Source organism: Suncus etruscus, chromosome 9 (genome assembly GCF_024139225.1).
Source record: "Suncus etruscus isolate mSunEtr1 chromosome 9, mSunEtr1.pri.cur, whole genome shotgun sequence".
NCBI lineage: Eukaryota > Metazoa > Chordata > Mammalia > Eulipotyphla > Soricidae > Suncus > Suncus etruscus.
Window position 1 is genome coordinate 19,256,183 of NC_064856.1, and position 20,971 is coordinate 19,277,153.

A 20,971-nucleotide genomic window follows, 5' to 3' on the forward strand; every position below is an offset into this window, starting at 1 on the left:
TATTCTCAAAATAAAGTGTGTCTGCAAAAATGTTTTAAGGTTTTTGTCCACAGAAATCTATGGAAAAGGATCTTGGATGCTATGAACTCTTATTACAGTGCTCACTATAAGAATGATTTAGCGGCCTGGAGAGATAGCACAGCGGTGTTTGCCTTGCAAGCAGCCGATCCAGGACCAAAGGTGTTGTTCGAATCCCGTGTCCCATATGGTCCCCTGTACCTGCCAGGAGCTATTTCTGAGCAGACAGCCAGGAGTAACCCCTGAGCAATGCCGGGTGTGGGCCCCCCCCCCAAAAAAAGAATGATTTAGCAAACTTAGTTTCAAACTGTATGTGTATATATATAATTAGCAGAAATATTCTGTTTTTTTTGTTGTTGTTGTTGTTGTTTTTTGTTTTTGGGTCACACCTGGCAGCGCTCAGGGGTCACTCCTGGCTCCACACTCAGAAATTGCTCCTGGCAGGCACGGGGGGACCATATGGGATGCCGGGATTCGAACCACGTCCTTCTGCATGAAAGGCAAACACCTTACCTCCATGCTATCTCTCCGGCCCCTGCAGAAATATTCTTTTTTTTTTGGTTTTTTTGGGCCACACCCGGCATTGCTCAGGGATTACTCCTGGCTGTCTGCTCAGAAATAGCTCCTGGCAGGCACGGGGACCATATGGGACACCGGGATTCGAACCAACCTCCTTTGGTCCTGGATCGGCTGCTTGCAAGGCAAACGCCACTGTGCTATCTCTCCAGGCCCAGAAATATTCTTATATATTTTGCAGAAATGTTCTTATTTTAGAAAGGTTTATGGAAAAGGAACTTGGTTGTTAGACTCATATTACAATGTTTAGTAAAGAGTACACTTGTTTTCAAATTAAGTATATCTGCAGAAAGTTCTAATGTTTAATGAAAAATTCTGTGACATGTATAAGACAAGGATATGGAAAAACTGATTATTTTGAGAATGATACATGCACAGTCAAACCCATGACACTTTCTACAGCCAAGTCTATCCTCACCAGCTGTGATTCCTAGGAATTAGAAAATGTCCTCACCACCTTACTTACTGCTAAAAGATTGATTTTTTTCTTTATCTTTTTTTCTTTTTATTTCCTCAACTTTTTACTGTGCCAATGCAAATTAACAGCCACACTGGGGATTTATTTTACATCTAGTGGCAACAGCTTCTCAAAACTTTTTTTGAACAGAAAGATTGTTAGGTCACACCCTGCCTTTTCCCAAAACAAAGGCATTCCCCCAACTTCCTCTTTTTTTATTTTTTATTTTAATTTTAATTTTTTCTTTTCACCAAGCCCTTTGACATGTAAAAGTCCACCAGGATCTCACTGACTCTCATTGGTGCTCAGAGTGGGACCTGAGATGAGAAGTGAACTGACTTCCTGATTCTCTCTTGACTGGTTTGGTTTATTAATTCTTCGTGGCTACCTTACTTCAGATCAGTTCACCTGGGGTTGGAAATATGGCACGTGGGGTGATTTCATACCTCTTAAGTGTGTGTGTGTGTTTGTGTGTTGTGTGTGTATTTGTGTGTTTAAAAAGATAATTGTTTGGGGCCAGAGAAATAGTATAGCGGGTTGGGGGAGGGTGCTTGCCTTGCTTGAAGTCGACATGATTGATCCCTGGCATCCTATGTGTTCCTCTAACCCTCACCAAGAGTAATCCCTGAGCACAGAGCCAGGAGTAAGCCTTGAGTACCTCCAAACCAAAATAAATAAATTAAAAAATGAACAGTAACTTACACTGTATTTATGTATTTTGATTTGTTTTTGTGTCATACCTGGTGGCTTTCAGGTGTTACCCATACTTGTGCAGCAGAAATCACACCTAATAGGCTCAGGGGACCATATGGGATGCTGAAAATTGAACCTGGATCTGCCAAGTGCAAGGCAAACATTCTACCCACTGTGCTATTGCTCCAGCCACTGTGTATCAGCCTTTTTACAGTTGTGGAGCTTCTATCTAAACTACCATTTTCTACTTTCTAGACACTGTAGACTATTCTAGTTTTGTGTTTTCTTGATACAGTGTATTGGTTTGTATATATAAAATTTTATATACATGTTTTAAAATTTTATTTATTTGTTTATTCATATTTGTTTTGGGGCCACACCCAGCAGCTCCTAGGAGTTACTTCTGGCTCTGTGCTCAGAAATCACTCTTGACAGGCTTGGGGGACCATATGAGATGGTCAAATCAAACCTGGGTCAGCTGTCTACAAGGCAAATGTCCTACCTACTGTGCTATCACTCCGGCCCCTATATGGTTCTATTTTAATAATAGATATAGCAGAGTGCTGGGTCAAAGAATATATGCATTTACATTTAATTAATTTTATTTTGGGGCCACACTAGGCTTAATCCTGGTTCTGTGTGCAGGGGTCACTCCAGGCAGAGTTTGAGGGACCATATGTGATGCTGGAGATTGAACATGGGTTAGCTGTTTGCAAAGCTAGTGCCCTAGCTGCTGTACTATTGCTCTGGCCCCATGAAAGATTATCTTCCTGTCCTTGGGCTTTCTTAGGTTATGACTGACCCAGGTTTGATTCCCAGCATTTCATATGGTCCCATGATACCTGCTGGGAATGATTCATGAGCACAAAGCCAGGAGTAAACTGGGTGTGGTCCCAAAACTACCCCTCCCAGTACTCACAATGTCCTTCCCCTAATATCTATGTTATTTTTATTTTATTTTATTTTTTTTTTTGGTCACACCTGGCAGTGCTCAGGGGTTACTCCTGGCTCCACGCTCAGGAATTGCTCCTGGCAGGCTCAGGGGACCATATGGGATGCTGGAATTCGAACCACCAGCCTTCTGCATGAAAGGCAAACGCCTTACCTCTATACTATCTCTCTCGGCCCCAATATCTATGTTCTTTTATGAAAGGATTAGTTCATTTGTTTACACTGTTCACATTCCTTTTCTGAGACAGTCTGTTTTACCTTATGAAACTAAATTTAAGAGAAATCAGGAAGACTGAATTACAGCAAAGTTGTACAGTATTCTTCTTACCCAGCTACATTGATAAAGTACAGCATGCTAAAGTCCAAACACCAACTTTGAAATTCCAAAGCTCTATGTGTAATATAAGTGCTAGTTTTTATTAGAGCTTTGTCAAAACCATGGCTAGGAAAACAGAATCTTCACTGTAATGTTTGTGCTGTTTTTTTTGGGTGAGTGGGGGCTTTTACATTCAGTCTTAACTGGAAGATCAGATTTAGTGACTCTTATAAAGAGCGGAGAGAATAGAGAAGTATTTAAGCAGCTCCCTCTGTGGCATCCCTCGCCTCTTGCTGTCAACATTACACCCACTTTTATAATTTCTGAATTTCTTCCAATTTCTTTTTACTTGCACATAATAAAATCTAGCATGGTAGGGTTGTGTATGATTGAAATTACTTTTCTTTCCTTAACTCTATATCTAAGAAGTTGACTGTGAATAAGTGTGTGTGTTATTTTGGTTGGGAGGATTATACCCTGGTTTTATGTCACAGACATGGTTTGGCTCAGCTTAAATACTAGCCCTGAGATTTTTATCAGTGTCTTTAGACAAGTTATGTTTCCTCATCTTGGTCTTGGTTTCCTCATCTCTGAATTGATGATCATAGAATTTGTGGTGAGGGTTAAATGGGATGCATGCCAGGAGATTGGGACAATTCCGGTCACTTAATAATATGCATTGTGAATCTTAACTATTCTTGCATTTCTATTGATTGGATAAGTGGTAGTATTTTGTGTATAAGTAATATGAGAAAAAACTACAGTTTTTATTTATTTACTTATTTTGGGGAGTTACATTTGACAGTGCTCAGGGGCTACTCCTGGCTTGGTGCTTGGGGGACCATGTAGTACTGAGGATCCAACTGGGTCTCCTGCATGCAGAGTTCCAGCCAATGAGCTTTCTCTCTCACCAAAGCTGCACTATAGCAAAAAACTGATGCTATCTAAAACATTTTATTTCTGACTTTAGAAAGAACTTTTATTATTATTATTATTTATTATTATTATTATTATTATTATTATTATTATTATTATTATTTGATTTGAGGGCTATACTTGGAGTTGCCTGGGACTATTCCTTGCTCTGTGCTTGGGTATCACTCCCAGTGGTGCTGGGTTACAATGTGGTGCTGGCAGTTGATTTGGGCCCCGTGCAAAGCATGTGCTCAACCTGCTAAGCTGTTTCTTCAGCCCTTCTTACTATTTTTTGTTTTGTTTTGTTTTTGGGCCACATTTGGCAGCACTCAGATGTTACTCCTCCCTCTGTGCTCAGACATCACTCCTGGCAGGCTCAGGGACCATATGGGATGTTAGAGATGGAACCTGGGGTTAGCGCATGCAATACAAATGCTCTACCTGCTGTGCTATCGTTCTGGCCCCATCAGCCTTTATTTTAAACATGTGTTCATTTTCCCCTTCATTTTCCTTTGTTGCTATGATCGTTGCAGTGATCATGGGTTGCACATGCTTGTTTGTGTGCTTGCACACGTGTTGGCTGTGGATCACACTTGCTTAGTTGAGACCGTGCATATTCTAGTTGTAATGCTTGACAGGGTTCACTTTGAGGCTCACACAAATATGTTCTGGGCTTGGTCATGCTATGGCCACGGTGCTCACACATCTTTAAGTTGTGATGCTTACCCACCTTTAATCACTTTTTAAACTAATTATGACTGACAGAATTGTAAAAGTTGTTAAGAATGCTAATAACATAATCTAATGGCACATATTTGTGTATATAATATCTAGTACCTATTTAAACTGTTTGAAACATTTTGTTTGGTCATGATTGTACTAGTTTTCTCTCTATACTTTAAAATTCTTTTCAGTAGACTGATGCAAATTTAATGCAATGCTAACAATTCCAAGTTTCAGATACTTCATTTGCAGGATAACTTTCAAAATATGCACTAGGACAAGAACCATCTGTAACTTCCCTTCTCAGTGATTTAAGTACAATGCAACGTCGCCTGGGGGAGCTTGTTTTGAATATGTGTCTGATGTCTCCTTAGATAAGATGGTGTTTGTACTTTGCAGTACCTTGCAGAAGCTGGCTGGACGGCAGAAGGAAGGATTGTGGGGATCACTCAGCCTCGAAGAGTGGCCACTGTCACAGTGAGTTTCTCTTTCCTTTTGCAAGGCTTCAGTGTCTCTTGTTTCACTGACATTTTATATTTTCATTTCTTAACAAACTCCAAATGAATATGTCATTGCTCCTTAAGAATTCTTCTATTTAAAATAAGAGGTATATTGCTGATTATTTTGGTACAGTTAATGCCTATACTATATGAGTTGTAGAGCATAAAAAGTACAGAGCAAGTCAAAACAAACAGAAAAGGTATTTAAAATAACCAAAATATCACTGCCCAATAAAAATCATGTGAACGTCTTTAAATATCACTCCAAATTTCTGTTTTATGTTTACATAAAAATGAATGTTTGGCCAGATGAACAGAAATAATTATTTTTTTGTTTGTTTTGGGGCCACACCTGGTGGTGCTCTGTACCTTGGCAGTACTTAAGAGACCATATATTTAAGTAGTACCTCCTTACCTCCTAGATTATAACTTTGGCCTTGGAAATAATCTTAAAATGATAAGATCATAGCCATATATATTTGCTTTTCTTGAATTTGATGAAAGAAGGAACTGAAGTAAAATACTGGGTAGATGTTAAATTTTGGATATGTATTTATTTACCATATGGTTTCTTTTTTTTTGTTTTGTTTTGTTTGTTTTATTTTATTTTTGGGTAACTCTCAGGAGCACTCAGCCAGGATTACTCCTCGTAGGCTTGGAAGACCATATGGGATGCTGGGGATTGAATGTCAGTGGCATGTAAGGCAAATGCCCTATCCACTGTTTATGGCTCTGGCCACAAGGTTTCTTTTTGATATGTTAAGTTAAGCAGTTCTTTATTAGTTATTTAAATATGCTTTATAAGTAGAGTGTTTATAATTCAGTACCAGAGCTTTTATTAAAAGGAAAAGGGAAGAAAAAAAGAAAAAAAAAGGAAAAGGGTTATAAGAAACTTAAGGTTGTTGAAACTCATTATAGTTTCCTATTAAATTATACATGTATAAGTGAATAACCTTATTCTTTTGACCTTCCCTCTATTTATTGATATAGGATTGTAATTTTTTTTAGTTTTCTTTTAATTTTATTTTGATCATAGTGGCTTACATATCTTTCACATTAGTATTTTAGGTACATATTAACATTGAATCAGGGGAATACCCACCACCAAATTTGTCCTCCCCCCAGGATTGTAATTTTTATTTCAAAAATTTATATCATGTGTTTTCTTCTGTAGTCATAACTTCCAAAGTTTTTTTTTTTTGGGCCACACCCATTTGATGCTCAGGGGTTACTCCTGGATAAGGGCTCAGAAATTGCCCCTGGCTTGGGGGGACCATATGGGACACCGGGGGATTGAACCGTGGTCCTTCTTTGGCTAGCACTTGCAAGGCAGACACCTTACCTCTAGCGCCACCTCTCTGGCCCCCCAAAGGGTTTTAATTTAATTCTAATTCTATCTTAAATAGATTTATCTTTCATCAATAATTATTTTCTGTGGTTTTGTCAGTTCTTATGGTTATTTCCCTTTTATTTATTTATTTTTTTGTTTTTGGGCCACACCAACAGCGGTTATTCCTGGCTCTGTACTCAGGAATTCTTCTAGCAATGCATGGGGGACCATAGGGTATGATGCCAGGTATCTAATCCTGGCCAGCTAAGTGAATTACCTGCTATATTCTCACTTTGGCCCTTCCTTTATTTTTCTTAGTTGGCTAATTTCATTAAACCTGTCCATGATGATCGTGATTTTTTTTTGTCATATTCATTGTTTTACTTTCTTTAGATCTCACTTTGAATATATTTTTCTTTAATAGATAGAGAAGTGAATAGATAGATTTGGAGAGATAGAATAATACATTAAAAATTTAAAATTTGATAACACCACAATTTTTAAAACCCAGGAAACTAGTATAGTATTTCTTTTAACTGCATGATAGATTTTTATAATTTTTTTCTCCCTGAAACTTTTTTTTTGCGTTTTTGGGTCACACCCGGCGCGCCGCTCAGGGATTACTCTTGGCTCTGTGCTCCTAGCAGGCTCCGGTGACCATATGGGATGCTGAGATTGGAACCAGGGTCCGTCCTGTGTTGGCCACGTGCAAGGCAAAAATGCCTTATAGCTGTGTTATCGCTCCGGCCCCTCCCTGAAACTTTTGGCTATATTCCTGTTGATCTTTTTTACATGATAGTGATTTTTCCCTATTATTTTCTTTCTTTTTTATTATTTATTTATTTATTTATTTATTTATTTATTTATTTATTTGAGGCGGGGGCACACGTGGTGGCGCTCAGCGGTTACTTTTGGCTCTGAACTCAGAAATCACTCCTGGCTCGAGGGACCCTATGGGATACAGGAAGTCAAACCAGTTCCGTCCTGGGCCAGACCCATGGAAGGCAAACAAATGCCCTACTACTGTGCTACCACTTCGGCTCCCTATTATTTTTTTACAGCAAGAGCAGAACAACATTTTAGTATTTATCATGGTTGATTAAAATTTCTTTTTGTTACTGATGCTGTGAAAAAGTTCCTATAGCTTACTAACCATGAACATCATTGCTCTCAAATCTGAAGAAAGCCTCTAGCTCTTAACTAGTAGCTCTGGAAAATTTCTGCAGACTCACTTCTAAACTGTATGTGAGATCTCAAATCTGAAGAAGCCTCTAGCTCTTAACTAGTAGCTCTGGAAAATTTCTGCAGACTCACTTCTAAACTGTATGTGGATCTCATCTTTTTCAGCTCTCCTTTCACTTTGTGTCTCTTCCTTAAGGAGGTTTTGCATAAACCCTCGATTTCTTAGAAATTGGGTTTCTATGGCTAACCTCTACTTTTGTTTTCTTGGCTTTTACTTCCACGGTTTTCTTTGGATTTGTTTGTGTTTTCTTTCCATTCTTTCCTGTGTAGTTGTCATGTAAAGGACTCATGTGAGCCCTCTTTTCTGGGTGGGGGAAGGAGGCCTGCCCAGTGGTGCGCAGGAGCCCAGGACCTACTCCCTGTGATCTTCAGCGTGTCTGATAGTTGGGTCTTGGGGCTTGGTATGTGTTGTGCTTAGGACTGGAGGTTCAGTCCTAAGATACCTGGAGGACCCTGTTGTGCCTGATCAAACTTAGGGCCTTGTGTATGCTGGACACCTGTTCTAGCCCTTGAATGCTCCTTCTGACCTTTGTGTGAGCATTTTTATGATAATTGCTCATCTTTCAGCAGACTTGTGAGTTTGTGATATCGCACAGGCACTTTCCCATCTCTCTTTTCTTTTTTGGGAGGGTGAGGTTGACGATCTGGTGGTGATCTCAGTCATTTGAAAGGTTTCTCTGGCTGACAATAAATTCTTTGGGCTCATTGACTTGGGATTAAAAAACTCCTCTTTTCCTGTGCTACTTCACTGTTAGGATGGGTCTCTATTGATAATGCTTCATTTCTCTCTTGGGCTTGTACACTGCTTGCTGGAATGACTGATAAATGCTTTCCAAATCTGGTGTGGGGAAAAATAGGGATAAATGGCTATAACATTAAAAATGACTCAGTTCTGGGAGCCGGGAGTCTAGCAGGAGGAGGTTTGGCAAGCCCACGCCATGCCAGAGGCCTGCTTGGCCAGGCCTGGGGGGGTGCGGGACTTGGGTAACCCCAGCACCCCTCTGCCGCCTTGCTCCAGATCTCCAGGGCTTCCCCGGGCCACACGCCTGGGCAAGCCGGTGAGTTGGGTCCCTTGGTGGAGCTTGAAGGTACCCTAGGCCTTCCCCCACTATCCATGCGGCTCCTTAGGGAGGGTCTGGGTGGGGCTCTGAACTTCTGGTCTCCCAGCTTCTTGAAGGATCTCTCCTTCCTGGGAGCCGGGAGTCTAGCAGGAGGAGGTTTGGCAAGCCCACGCCATGCCGGAGGCCTGCTTGGCCAGGCCTGGGGGGGTGCGGGACTTGGGTAACCCCAGCACCCCTCTGCCGCCTTGCTCCAGATCTCCAGGGCTTCCCCGGGCCACACGCCTGGGCAAGCCGGTGAGTTGGGTCCCTTGGTGGAGCTTGAAGGTACCCTAGGCCTTCCCCCACTATCCATGCGGCTCCTTAGGGAGGGTCTGGGTGGGGCTCTGAACTTCTGGTCTCCCAGCTTCTTGAAGGATCTCTCCTTCCTGGGAGCCGGGAGTCTAGCAGGAGGAGGTTTGGCAAGCCCACGCCATGCCGGAGGCCTGCTTGGCCAGGCCTGGGGGGTGCGGGACTTGGGTAACCCCAGCACCCCTCTGCCGCCTTGCTCCAGATCTCCAGGGCTTCCCCCCACACGCCTGGGCAAGCCGGTGAGTTGGGTCCCTTGGTGGAGCTTGAAGGTACCCTAGGCCTTCCCCCACTATCCATGCGGCTCCTTAGGGAGGGTCTGGGTGGGGCTCTGAACTTCTGGTCTCCCAGCTTCTTGAAGGATCTCTCCTTCCTGGGAGCCGGGAGTCTAGCAGGAGGAGGTTTGGCTGGCACTGGTAATCTCTGTCCAGTCTACATTTTCAAAATCGCGTGGGGGCTATTGCCCCCACGCGCACAAGAAACATTAATAGTACTCTCACAAGAAACATTAATAGTACTCACTATCATTGAATTATGTTTTTATGTATGCAGAATGTCCATTTTGTACTCTGCCCTTTTGCATACCCCTTCATAAGTTCATATTTCTCTTTAACTTCTTTATCTCCTATCATCATTACTCCTTTTTTACCCTTTCTAACTTAAGTACTGTTGAGTCCTAATTCACAGACCAAAGTGGTGCCCTAGAGTTAACACCCACCCAACTATTTTAAAAGGCATAAAAATGACGCATATCTTTTCAACATTTTATGGGTGTTTTCTTTGACGGCTATAACTTTTGCTAAATACTTTCTTATACAGTGATGATCCCCCCCCCCCATGTTTTTTATCTTCTCTTTGTGAATTGCTCAATATGGAATTTGGTGTGAAAGAATCCCTCAGTTTAATACTTATGTTTGAACCAAGTCATGGGTCTTGTTGGAAATGTTCTTATGCCCCCATATATCTGATAGCACCACGTGGCTTTATTACTTGTTTGCGTAGGCACACTAACATGGGAAAATACTATACATACCAATAAGTTCTTATCTAATAGAAATGGGAACACACAAATCTTGTAGTGCAATGAGACCTTACACCCTGAACATTGACATAAAGACCTGGCACAGGCCTCAGAAGAATGGGCATTCTCCATTTACCCCTTGATCTACAGAAGACATTTACAAAACATCCAAGGTTGTATATAACATCACCCGGAGGCATTCCTGTACCAGGGACGACCCTACAGCTGCTCTGACATCGATCTACTCAAAAGAGACATCCCTTAACACTGAGAAGACAACAAGAACAATGACCTGCTTACTGGACAGGGCTTGCTGTATTGCCCCTTTATGGTGAGGTTTGTCTATAACATCACCTGGAAGCAATCCTCTACCACGGAAGACCCTACCACTGCTCAGACATCGTCCTGCTCAAAAGAGACTTCCCTTAACACTGAGAAGACTTAACAACAACAACCTGCTTACAGGACAGGGCTTCCTGCATTCCCCTTTCATGGTGAGGTGAAACGAGAAGGCACTCCACATCATGACTTCAATATAGGACATGCAGATTCCAGAATCTTTAATACAGAAACATGAGACCGACAACAGAGACTGTGTGATAAGTGTGTTGGCGCTACGGACAATGTCTTGGAGCGAACGATAACTTTCCTGGGGCCTAGAGCTGGTCTTATGCCAGGAAACTTCAGGGGTAGGATCTCTTTGTATTTAGGCCAAGGCTATTCCTTTCCATGCCTCTCATATTTTGGTGGGCCTATGTAAACAACAATTGCCACTCTAACACCGTTTTTACTGTGCTCCTTTGACTCTAATTCTTAAAACACACCCACTTAAAATTTGAGGTTAACTTAAGCTAATATGCATGTACATGGAAATGTAAAAAATACTATGCCTCTAATGTTTAAGGAGTTACGTAAGTTTGATGGCTTTAGATTGCCTTGTGTGCTGTTAAGAAATATTATAATGTGCTACAATCTGGGGACTTGAGGGACAAAGTAATTGCACATGGATTCTGTTTTATTTATCTTAACTTTCTTTGGTGAAAGTTCAAAGTTAAGATATCAGCAAGGGGACTTCTTCTGATAATTATGTTATGGGTGATTGTCCTTCCACTGTAACTTTACCTTATCCTCTTTCTTTGCATCTTTTGTTCTCATAATTCATAATAAAAAATTATAAAACTGAAAAAAAAAAAAAAAGAGCAAGACACAAGACATTCCTGCATGATTCAACTCAAGTAACCCCTGAGCACAGTCTGAAGCAGGGCAGGGAATCCACTCAACATGCCAGAAATTGGGAAAGAAAAGTTTCCAGAAAGCTGCCAATTCTGAAGTTCTCATGGACTTTAGCTGCTGGGGCCCAGCTGAGCAGAGCGGCCCTCTGGTCTTAGAAAAGGCCTAAGTGCAGAGGAGAGAAAAAGGCTGCAGACACTTGCTTGCTTTTATACACAGGAGCACCTGAGCCAGGACAGGGCTGAGGAGGCAGAGGCCAAGGCCCAGCCTTGCTGAAATCCAAAAAAGACCTCAGCTATTTGGGGATGAGCTGGAAGATTCAATGAAAGCAGAAAAGGAGATCCTCAAAGAGTCTGTATGAAAACGGATAAAGTTCTCTACTCTGGGGGCCAGAGCAGTGGCTCAAGCGATGGGGCGTTTGCCTTGCACACGGCTAACCTAGGACGGACCATGGTCCCCCCTCAAGCCAGGAGTGATTTCTGAGCACATAGCCAGCAGTAAACCTTGAGTGTCTCCCAGGTGTGGCCCAAAAAGCAAGAATAAAAATAAAAATAAGAAAGTTCTCTACTGTTTCAGGAGACCTGAGTTCAGATGGATTGTTATAAAACAACTTTAAAGATTCCTATATTCGAGGTAAGATGTCTGCCTTGCAAGCGCTAGCCAAGGAAGGACCACGGTTCGATCCCCCTGGCTTCCCATATGGTCCCCCTAAGCCATGGGCAATTTCTGAGCACTTAGCCAGGAGTAACCCCTGAGTATCAGATGGGTGTGGCCCCCCCCAAAAAAATTCCTATATTTTCTTGGCTCTTCAGTCCTAGGACTATGTCCAAAAAACTCCCATAACCTAGTGATTGACTAAGAACTTGTCTTTATGCTTTAAAGACTATTTGCACATGGTAAGAATTCTCAGCAAGGGTCCGAAGAAATAGCACAGCGGTAGGGCATTTGCCTTGCATGCAACCAATCCATGATGGATGGTGGTTCAAATATTGGCATCCCATATGGTCCCCCATGCCTGCCCAGGAGCATTTTCTGAGCACAAACCCAAGAGTAACCCTAGCGCTGCTGGGTGTGACCCGAGAAAGAAATTAAAAAAAAAAAAAAAGAATTCTCAGCAAAATGAAGAGTCAAAAAATCATCTGAAGTTTGCCTCCTGCCCCCTACTCTCCCCAACTTGAGACTTCTATTACCATGTATTGAATGCATCCTTCCAGAACCAGTCTTGGCATAAGTGTGCACGCAAATGTATGCGTGTGCTTGTGTGTGCGTGAGCTTCCTTAAATACACCAAAGGAAATACCAGAAGAGCCATTCACCAAAAAAAAAAAAAAAAAAAAAATGACTCAGTTATTGAGAAATTAGAGCATTGCTCTTCTATTTGTAGTTTGAAACCTCAGCTCTTACTCAGTTTGCAATTTAGCTCCAGATTTGTAGCTATGGATAATTTCCAAGAAAACACATGCTTTCTCTTGAAAGAACGAAGAGTTTATAAATATAGTATAATAGAGTTGTTGAATTTGAAATATTACATTTCAGAAAATATTCTGTGTGCATACTGAAATCTGAAAACCATCTCAGAACCCTCTAAGAACAGTTGTTGCTTGATCTCTATGAGAGGCAGTTACTAATGCAGTTAGTTAGTGGACACTGGTCTGAGTTTGACTTCAGAGGAGGTCCTTCTTGATCTGGGATCAGCTCTGATGCCTGAATTACTGGAGCTTTTTCCTTGGTAAAAATGAGAACATCTTGAGGCTGGAGAGTTAGCTCAAAGGCCTGAGTGCATACTCTGCCTGCCTAAGTCTTGGGTTTGATCCCTATCACTGCATGGTCCCTTGAAAACTATGGAAACAGACCCTGAGCCCTGAGACAGGTTGGGTGTGGCAAAGAGAACATAGAGCATTCTGGTTACCTTGTTGGCTCTTAAAGCATCAGACTACAACAAATTTCTTGTAGTAGGATCTCAGGAACTGTTTACCTTTTAGTACCCTCCTTTCTCTCTGCTTGTTTTTGTCAAAAATGGAGTATTTATATAACAATTGTTGCAGAGTGGATAAGGTGCTTGCCTTGTAAAAAATAATTTTTTGAAAATTGAAATAGAGGCTGGAGTGATAATACAATGAGTAGAGTGTTTGCCTTGCATGCTGCAGACCCAGGTTTACGCTTGGCATCCCATATGGTTCTGTGAGCACCATCAGGAATAATTCCTGATTGTAGAGCTAGAAGTAACCCCTGAGCGTCTCCTGGTATGGCCTAAAATTAAAGAAGAAAAGAAATCTTCTTATAGTAAATTTATACAAATAGCGAAATAAGAGCAATATGTTTACTTGTACTTTTATAGATTTATAAGCTGATTGTATTTTTAGGGGACAGGGTTGGTTCATTTATGCACACTCTTACATGCCCATTTTCCTCATAAGCTCCTCTCTATGCATATATGCTCTATTCATATCATTTCTCCAGGTTTATCGGGTACTGATTGGCTGGGGTTGAAGTTGAAACCACACTGTCGTGGAGAAATACTGGTTATCGGGTTTCTAATAACTTCCAGAGGTAGAGCAGTGTTTTGAAAGACTGTGTTGAAGACCAACTGCTCAGTGGTTGATTCTGTTCCGTCAACCAGATCTATAATTTCAAGTCACTTCTCATTCTCATCATTCTCTTCAGTTTCTTTCTGACTCCACAGAGCTAATAACTTTTTAAACATTATTTTGTTTTTGTTTTTGCGGGGTCCTGTGAGCCCCCCGGAGGGCCCGGCCAGCGGGAAGCGGCTGGGAGGCTCTCGGACGTCCACACCTTTATTTGGCTGGGTCAGAAGAATAACCACACCTGTAAAAAATCTGAGAGAGGTTAGTAATAATGACCTCAGGCGATATAACCGGTCTAAGGTGCCTTTATTGGGGTCCAGCATCTCTTATATAGAGGAGGAGAAATGGGCAGGTAAAAAGACATGTCAATCATACTTTTTGGCGCGAAGGCCATGGAACAAAGGCAGTAAATCATTCCAGAGGGGAGGGAGAAGGGGTGACAATTTTACAATCATTCCCAAGTCAGCAGCTTTCAAAGGATTGCCCTATGACTCTAAAGTGGTGTCTGCAGCTCACTTATCTGGAGCTAACAGCAGTTTGTGAAGGGGCAAGTTTTGTAGCATAGCCATTAACTCCGGAAAGAAGCTAAAGGGAGTCACCTAAATCTGGGGATGGTATCGGGGTGTTTACTTTTCTCTCTGGCTTCAAAGAAAATCTCCTGTAGCTGCAAAATACCTTTCCTGTTAGCTCAAGAGCTTATAGCAAAGTCTGCACGTAGGCAGCCTTAGGTGAAAAAGGCTGCATAAAAGACAGAAGACAGAAAAATTGATCTCTGACAGGACACTGTCTCCAACATGTTTTCACTTTTTTTTTTTTTTTTTTGGTGGCTATACCTGATGGTGCTCAGGTATTACTTCTGGCTCTGTGTTCAGGAATTACTCCTGGTAGGACTTGGGGGACCATATGGGATGCCAGAATTTGAACCCAGGTCAGCTAAGCACAAGACAAATGCCCTACCCAGCCCCATAAACATTCTTTTTTATTTAATCAAAGAACTGTGGTTAAAACTTGGACAAAGTTTTTGATAGTTGAATTTTAGGTGTTCAGTATTTAAACATTAGTCCTACCACCAGTACTAACTTTCCTCTACTAGTGTTGGCATGTCTCCTTAACCCCTGTTTGTCAACCTAACAGGCACATTATAAAGTTCAGTAGTTGCAGCTTAGATCTTATGTTTTCAGTGTTGTTGTTGACTCTGTGCTTTGAGTATATAGCTATACTGCTTTGGATATAGCTATACCCACTCCTCAGTTTCTTAAATGCCGATGGCCAGATAATGTTGATGTGGTCAGCTCAGAAAGTTGGGGCCTGGGCATCTGAGGTTGGGGGTGCTTTGGACTGATGGCTGGAGCAGAAAGCTCTGTCATAGGATGCCTCCTATGTCTGCTCATGTTCTTGATGACGGTCTACATGGGGAGGTATATTATGTGAAAGGGCAGATGAAATGCTGTTCCATATTGAGGCTGGTGTGTTAGGTCCACAGGAAATCCCTAATATTCTTTCTTTGGCTCAGGTTTTTTTTTTTTTTTTTTTTTTGGGTCACACCTGGCAGCACTCAGGAGTTACTCCTGGCTCTATTCTCAGAAATCGCTCCTGGCAGGCTCGGGGGACCATATGGGATGCTGGGATTCAAACCACTGTCCTACATGCAAGGCAAATGCCCTACCTCTATGCTATCTCTCCAGCCCCACTCTCTGGCTCAGTTTTAGTTAGATAGTCTGTATGGTAGACATGAAACTATTTACTTTGTATTTTGACAGTAAACTAGCTATTGCTCTATTATATTATTATTTTAAATACTTCCTGTTAATAAGTTAATGATATTTTAAAGGTAATAGGGGATCTTGCTGTTTTGCTGTTTGATTCTGGGGTTTTTTTTTTTTTTTGGTTTTTGGGTCACAACCGGCAGCACTTGGGTTACTAACTCCAGGCTCTACGCTCAGAAATTGCTCCTGGCAGGCTCGAGGGATCATATGGGATGCTGGGATTCGAACCACCGTCCTCCTGTATGCAAGGCAAATGCCTTATTTCCATGTTATCTCTCTGGCTTCTTTGGAACTTAATGTTTTTTGTTTTGTTTTGTTTTGTTTTGGTTTGGTTTTTTGGTTTTGAGTCACAGCCGGCAGCGCTCCGGGGTTACTCCTGGCTCTACTCTCAGAAATCGCTCCTAGCAGGCTCAGGGGACCATATGGGATGCCAGGATTCGAACCACCATCCTTCTGCGTGCAAGGCAAACACCCTACCTTCATGCTATCTCTCTGGACCTTTTTGAGTCTTTATTCTCTTTTCTTATTGACAAATGAAACATTAGCTTATGGTCTTTATCGTGTATATCTATTTTTTTTCACTTTACTATGTTAACTTGGATCCTTTATTAATCTTGTATTTTTTAAACTGATTTTTGTCTTTATTTTTTTTTTCTTTTGATGGCTTTTGGTAGCTGATATTGCAAATTGTTTGAGATTAACTGACTCTTGAAAAGTTTTCCTTTTGCCTAGAGAAAATGAATTCAATTATTTTTCTTCTCTTGTCCTCATGGTCCTGTGAAAGATGCATTGTTTCAAGGAATGAGACATGAACATTTCTTCAAAAATAATTTGCTAAAGAAAGCATGGGGGCTGGGGCCAGAGAGATAGCATGGAGGTAAGGCAGAAGGACAGTGGTTCAGATCCTGGCATCCCATATGGTCCCCTGAGCCTGCCAGGAATGATTTCTGAGCGTAGGGCCAGGAGTAACCCCTGAGTTCTGCCGGGTGTGACCCAAAAACCAAAAAAACAAAACAAAACAAAACAAAACAAAAAACATGGGGGCGGAACGATAGCACAGTGGCAGGGCTTTTACCTTGCATGAAGCCAATCGGGATGGACCCGGATTTGAATCCTGGCATCCCATATGCCAGGAGCTATTTCTGAGTACAGAGCCAGGAATAACCCCTGAGTGCTAACAGGTGTGGCCCAAAAACCAAAAAAGAAAGAAAGAGAGAGAGAGAGAGAAAAGAGAGAGAGAGGGAGGGAGGGAGGGAGAAAGGAAGGAAGGAAGGAAGGAAGGATGGAAGGATGGAAGGATGGATTAGGGACAGAAAGGAAGGAAGAAAGGAAGGAAGGAAGGAAGGATGGATTAGGGACAGAATTCTTATCTTTTTTCCTTTTCAAAGAAAGAAAGAAAGAGAGAGAGAAAGAAAGAAAGGAAAGAAAGAAAGAAAGAAAGAATGAATGAATGAATGAATGAATTAGGGACAGAATTCTTATCTTTTTTCCTTTTCAATTTGCTTTGATAGTCATGAAATTGAGAGCCTATTTGTGATTTAGATAACTTAGATATGTCTTTAGTTTTGAAATTTCCTTAGTTGGTTTTGATCTTTTGAATTTCTTAGATCCTAACTTGTAACATCTTTATGGGATTCTGTTTTAATTGTATATGTTCTTTTTTGGTTTTTGGGCCACACCCGGTGGTACTCAGGGGTTACTCCTGGCTATCTGCTCAGAAATAGCTCCTGGCAGGCATGGGGGACCATATGGGATGCTGGGATTCGAACCAACCACCTTAGGTCCTGGGTTGGCTGCTTGCAAGGCAAACGCCATTGTGCAATCTTCCCGGCCCCTGTCTATTTTCTTATAGGTTGTCTCAAGTCAGTTGTAGAATAAGGTAAAAAAATAATGAAGTCAATAGATACCAAAAGTTAATTAATTTATTCTCTAATAGACTGTCCTCATCTCATTTTTGTTGCGTTCATTTATTGTTTAAAAATAATGACCTTTCGGGTCCGGAGAGATAGCCCAGTGGCGTTTGCCTTGCAAGCAGCCGACCCAGGACCTAAGGTGGTTGGTTCGAATCCCGGCATCCCATATGGTCCCCCATGCCTGCCAAGAGCTATTTCTGAGCAGATAGCAGGAGTAATGACCTTTCGATTTTTTTCATAGTATATTTTTTCATAGCATATTGCTCTGTGCAATAATTTCTATGTCTCTATTTCAGCATTATCTTTCTTCCCAAAGGTTGCAGGGAGAGTGGCTGAGGAAAGGGGTACCTTGCTGGGCCATGAAGTGGGCTACTGCATCCGCTTTGATGACTGCACAGACTCATTGGCTACACGGATTAAGGTGAGGAGCTCAAGCTGCTTTTCCTATAGTGAGGGAAGAGTACGATGATTTGGGAGTGATTAAAAGCCTACACCCATTGCTGCATTTCAAGATTCTAATACATTGGCAGGAAATGTAGGATATCATCTACTGCGATGTACAGTGTATAGCAGAGCCTTCAAATCTTCCACAAAGAGCCATGAAGTAGAATTATGCCCTTGGGCCTATAGATGAAGACATTGTGGGGGACTGGAAAGTTAAATGACTGGCCCAAACTACCTCTCAGTGGGAGAAGAGGACTTAGAGCTGTCTTTTTTTTTATGTGTGTATTGTTACTTTTCCATTGATCCAAGTCTAAGTCTAAATATTGAAACTTGCAGTTTTCAATATTTCAAAGTTCAAAGTCTTGTAGAAGACCTAAATGGGGCAAGATTTTTTTTTTAAATCTTGTAGAACATTGTAAGCCAAAAACTCAGTCATAAATATCTTTGTAACTTTGTAATTCTTGGTAATTCAATGAAAAATAAAACAAAACTGGGTAAGATAGTGTACTTGACAAAGTTTAAAACTCACAAATATCTTTGTACTAGTCAGAATTTTCCCATCATACATAATGGTATATGTTATTGTGTATGTTCTTTGACCTAGTTGCTAATATTAAAGTAATTAGCATCAACAGTAATCAATGTACAATCAACTCAACTCAGTGTCTACTGTGTACCACTGTGCTAGAATCAAAGTCTAATCAGATAGTACTGTAAGACAGTGAGTAAAAGTGCTCTAAGAAATGGAACTTGGTTATTAGATGTCAGTCACCCCTCACTTTGAAGTGGAGGAAACTTGGAAATCAGGTCAGATAAGTGAATAATGCAGTGATTTGTAGAGATTTGCCTTGCTTTCTAAATTTGTGTTTTGTTATCTTTGACATTCATTTTGCTATGTAAAAGAAATATTCCTTTATACTATTAAACATATTTAAATGATTAATCAAGATATATTTCCAGTGGATTATTATCAGCAAATGGTTGATTTCATGAAAAACATGTTATTTCATTTTGTCATAATTTGAAGGTACCCCACTTTTTAAAAATGCTTTTTGGGTTTTACCCAGCAGTGCTTAAGGCTTATTCCTGGCTCAGTAGTCAGGGGTCACTCCTGGTGGGTTTCAGGGGACCATATGTAGTGCTGGGGATTGAACCTGGGCTGGCCTCATGTAAGGCAAGTTCTCTATCTGCTATACTATCTCTCTGGCCACAGATGCCCCAGTTCCAACTGATGATCTATTATTGATGGCAAATTTTCACTTTCACTGTGTGTGTGTGTGTGTGTGTGTGTGTGTGTGTTAGAGAGTACTGGGGGTAAGGTGTTTGCCTTTCATGTTGCTAACCCATTATTGGTGTCAAATTTATGTTTTCACTCTGTGTGTGTGTGTGTGTGTGTGTGTGTGTGTGTGTGTGTTAGAGAGTACTGGGAGTAAGGTGTTTGCCTTTCATGTTGCTAACCCATTATTGGTGTCAAATTTATGTTTTCACTCTGGTGTGTGTGTGTGTGTGTGTGTGTGTGTGTGTGTGTGTGTGTGTGTGTTAGAGAGTACTGGGGGTAAGGTGTTTGCCTTTCATGTTGCCAACCCATGTCACCAGAAGTGACCCCTGATGGTCTGAGCAGTAGTACAGGGATTAAGCCAACCCAATTAAATTCCCAATATCTTATATTACGCCCTGAGGCCTTTAGGGTTGATTCCTGAGTGCAGAGCCAGGAGTAAGCCCTGAGCACTGCCAGGTATGGCCTCAAAACAAAACAACCAAATAAAAACAAACAAAAAGAAGTTGGGCCTGAGTGATGGTGCTAGAGGTAAGGTGTCTGTCTTGCAAGCACTAGCCCAAGATGGACCTTGGTTCGATTCCCCCCACTCCCTTCCCGCTTCCCATATGGTCCCCTCAAGCCAGGAGCGATTTCTGAGTTTATAGCCAGAGTAACCCCTGAGCGTCAATGGGTGTGCCCCCCCCCCCAAAAAAAAAACCTGAAAAAAAAAAATGTTACCCCTGAACACAGAGGTAGGATTATACTCTGAGCACCTGCCAGATGGCAAAATCCCCCTAAAAAAACCCAAAGCATCCTGTGCTTATGAACAAAAAAAAAAAAAAAAACACTTGTTTTATATATATATATATACAGCCAGAGAGACAGCTGTTTATGTTTAATCTTGTAAAATTATTAATAAATTGTTTTGGGTGAAAGTAACAAGATCTAGTATTTCTTTTTCTTTTTTTTTTTGGTTTTTGGGCCACACCCGGCAATGCTCAGGGGTTACTGCTGGCTGTCTGCTCAGAAATAGCTCCTGGCAGGCACGGGGGACCATATGGGACACCGGGATTCGAACCAACCATCTTTGGTCCTGGATCGGCTGCTTGCAAGGCAAATGCCACTGTGCTATCTCTCTAGGCCCCTAGTATTTATTTCTAAAGTGCTTTATAAACTTTCATTAATCTCATTTGGTAAGAGCTGACTTTCTTGAACATTATCTGTGTTCTCAGGCCTGTTCTAAACAATTCACAAATGCTCTTGTCAGTTTCATGACAACTCACTAAGGTGTTTTATAAGTGAGGACTAAGGCTCAGAGCAAGTAATTGCCCAATTCAGATCTGAACTCCCTGCGATTCGACACCTGTTCTTATCATCACAACCTCATTCAGCCTTTCTCAACTTATAGCAATTGAAATAGAGGTTAGTGACCTCAAGAATTGCATGTTTGTCCCCTTGGGATGTTTCAAGACCAATTATTCCTTGGGCAGGCACACGCTTGTCTTTAGCATCTATCCATCTGGAGTCAATGAGATGCAGGCCTGGAGGCTTGGGCTTACCCATGTTTCAATAGTTAATACAGAAGTAATTCTGTTGAAAGATTTACAGTTGAAGAATCTGTTTGAAAT

The 20,971-nt window shown here is 41.4% G+C and overlaps 1 protein-coding gene across 1 annotated transcript in view; it reads left to right on the top strand.

Moving 5' to 3' along the window:
* DHX35 (DEAH-box helicase 35) overlaps positions 1-20,971 on the top strand; it is an 84,131-nt gene that overhangs the window by 20,986 nt on the left and 42,174 nt on the right. The window contains 2 exon segments of the mRNA XM_049779454.1: positions 5,049-5,126; positions 17,958-18,062. Of these exon segments, the coding sequence (XP_049635411.1) occupies positions 5,049-5,126; positions 17,958-18,062 (183 nt within the window).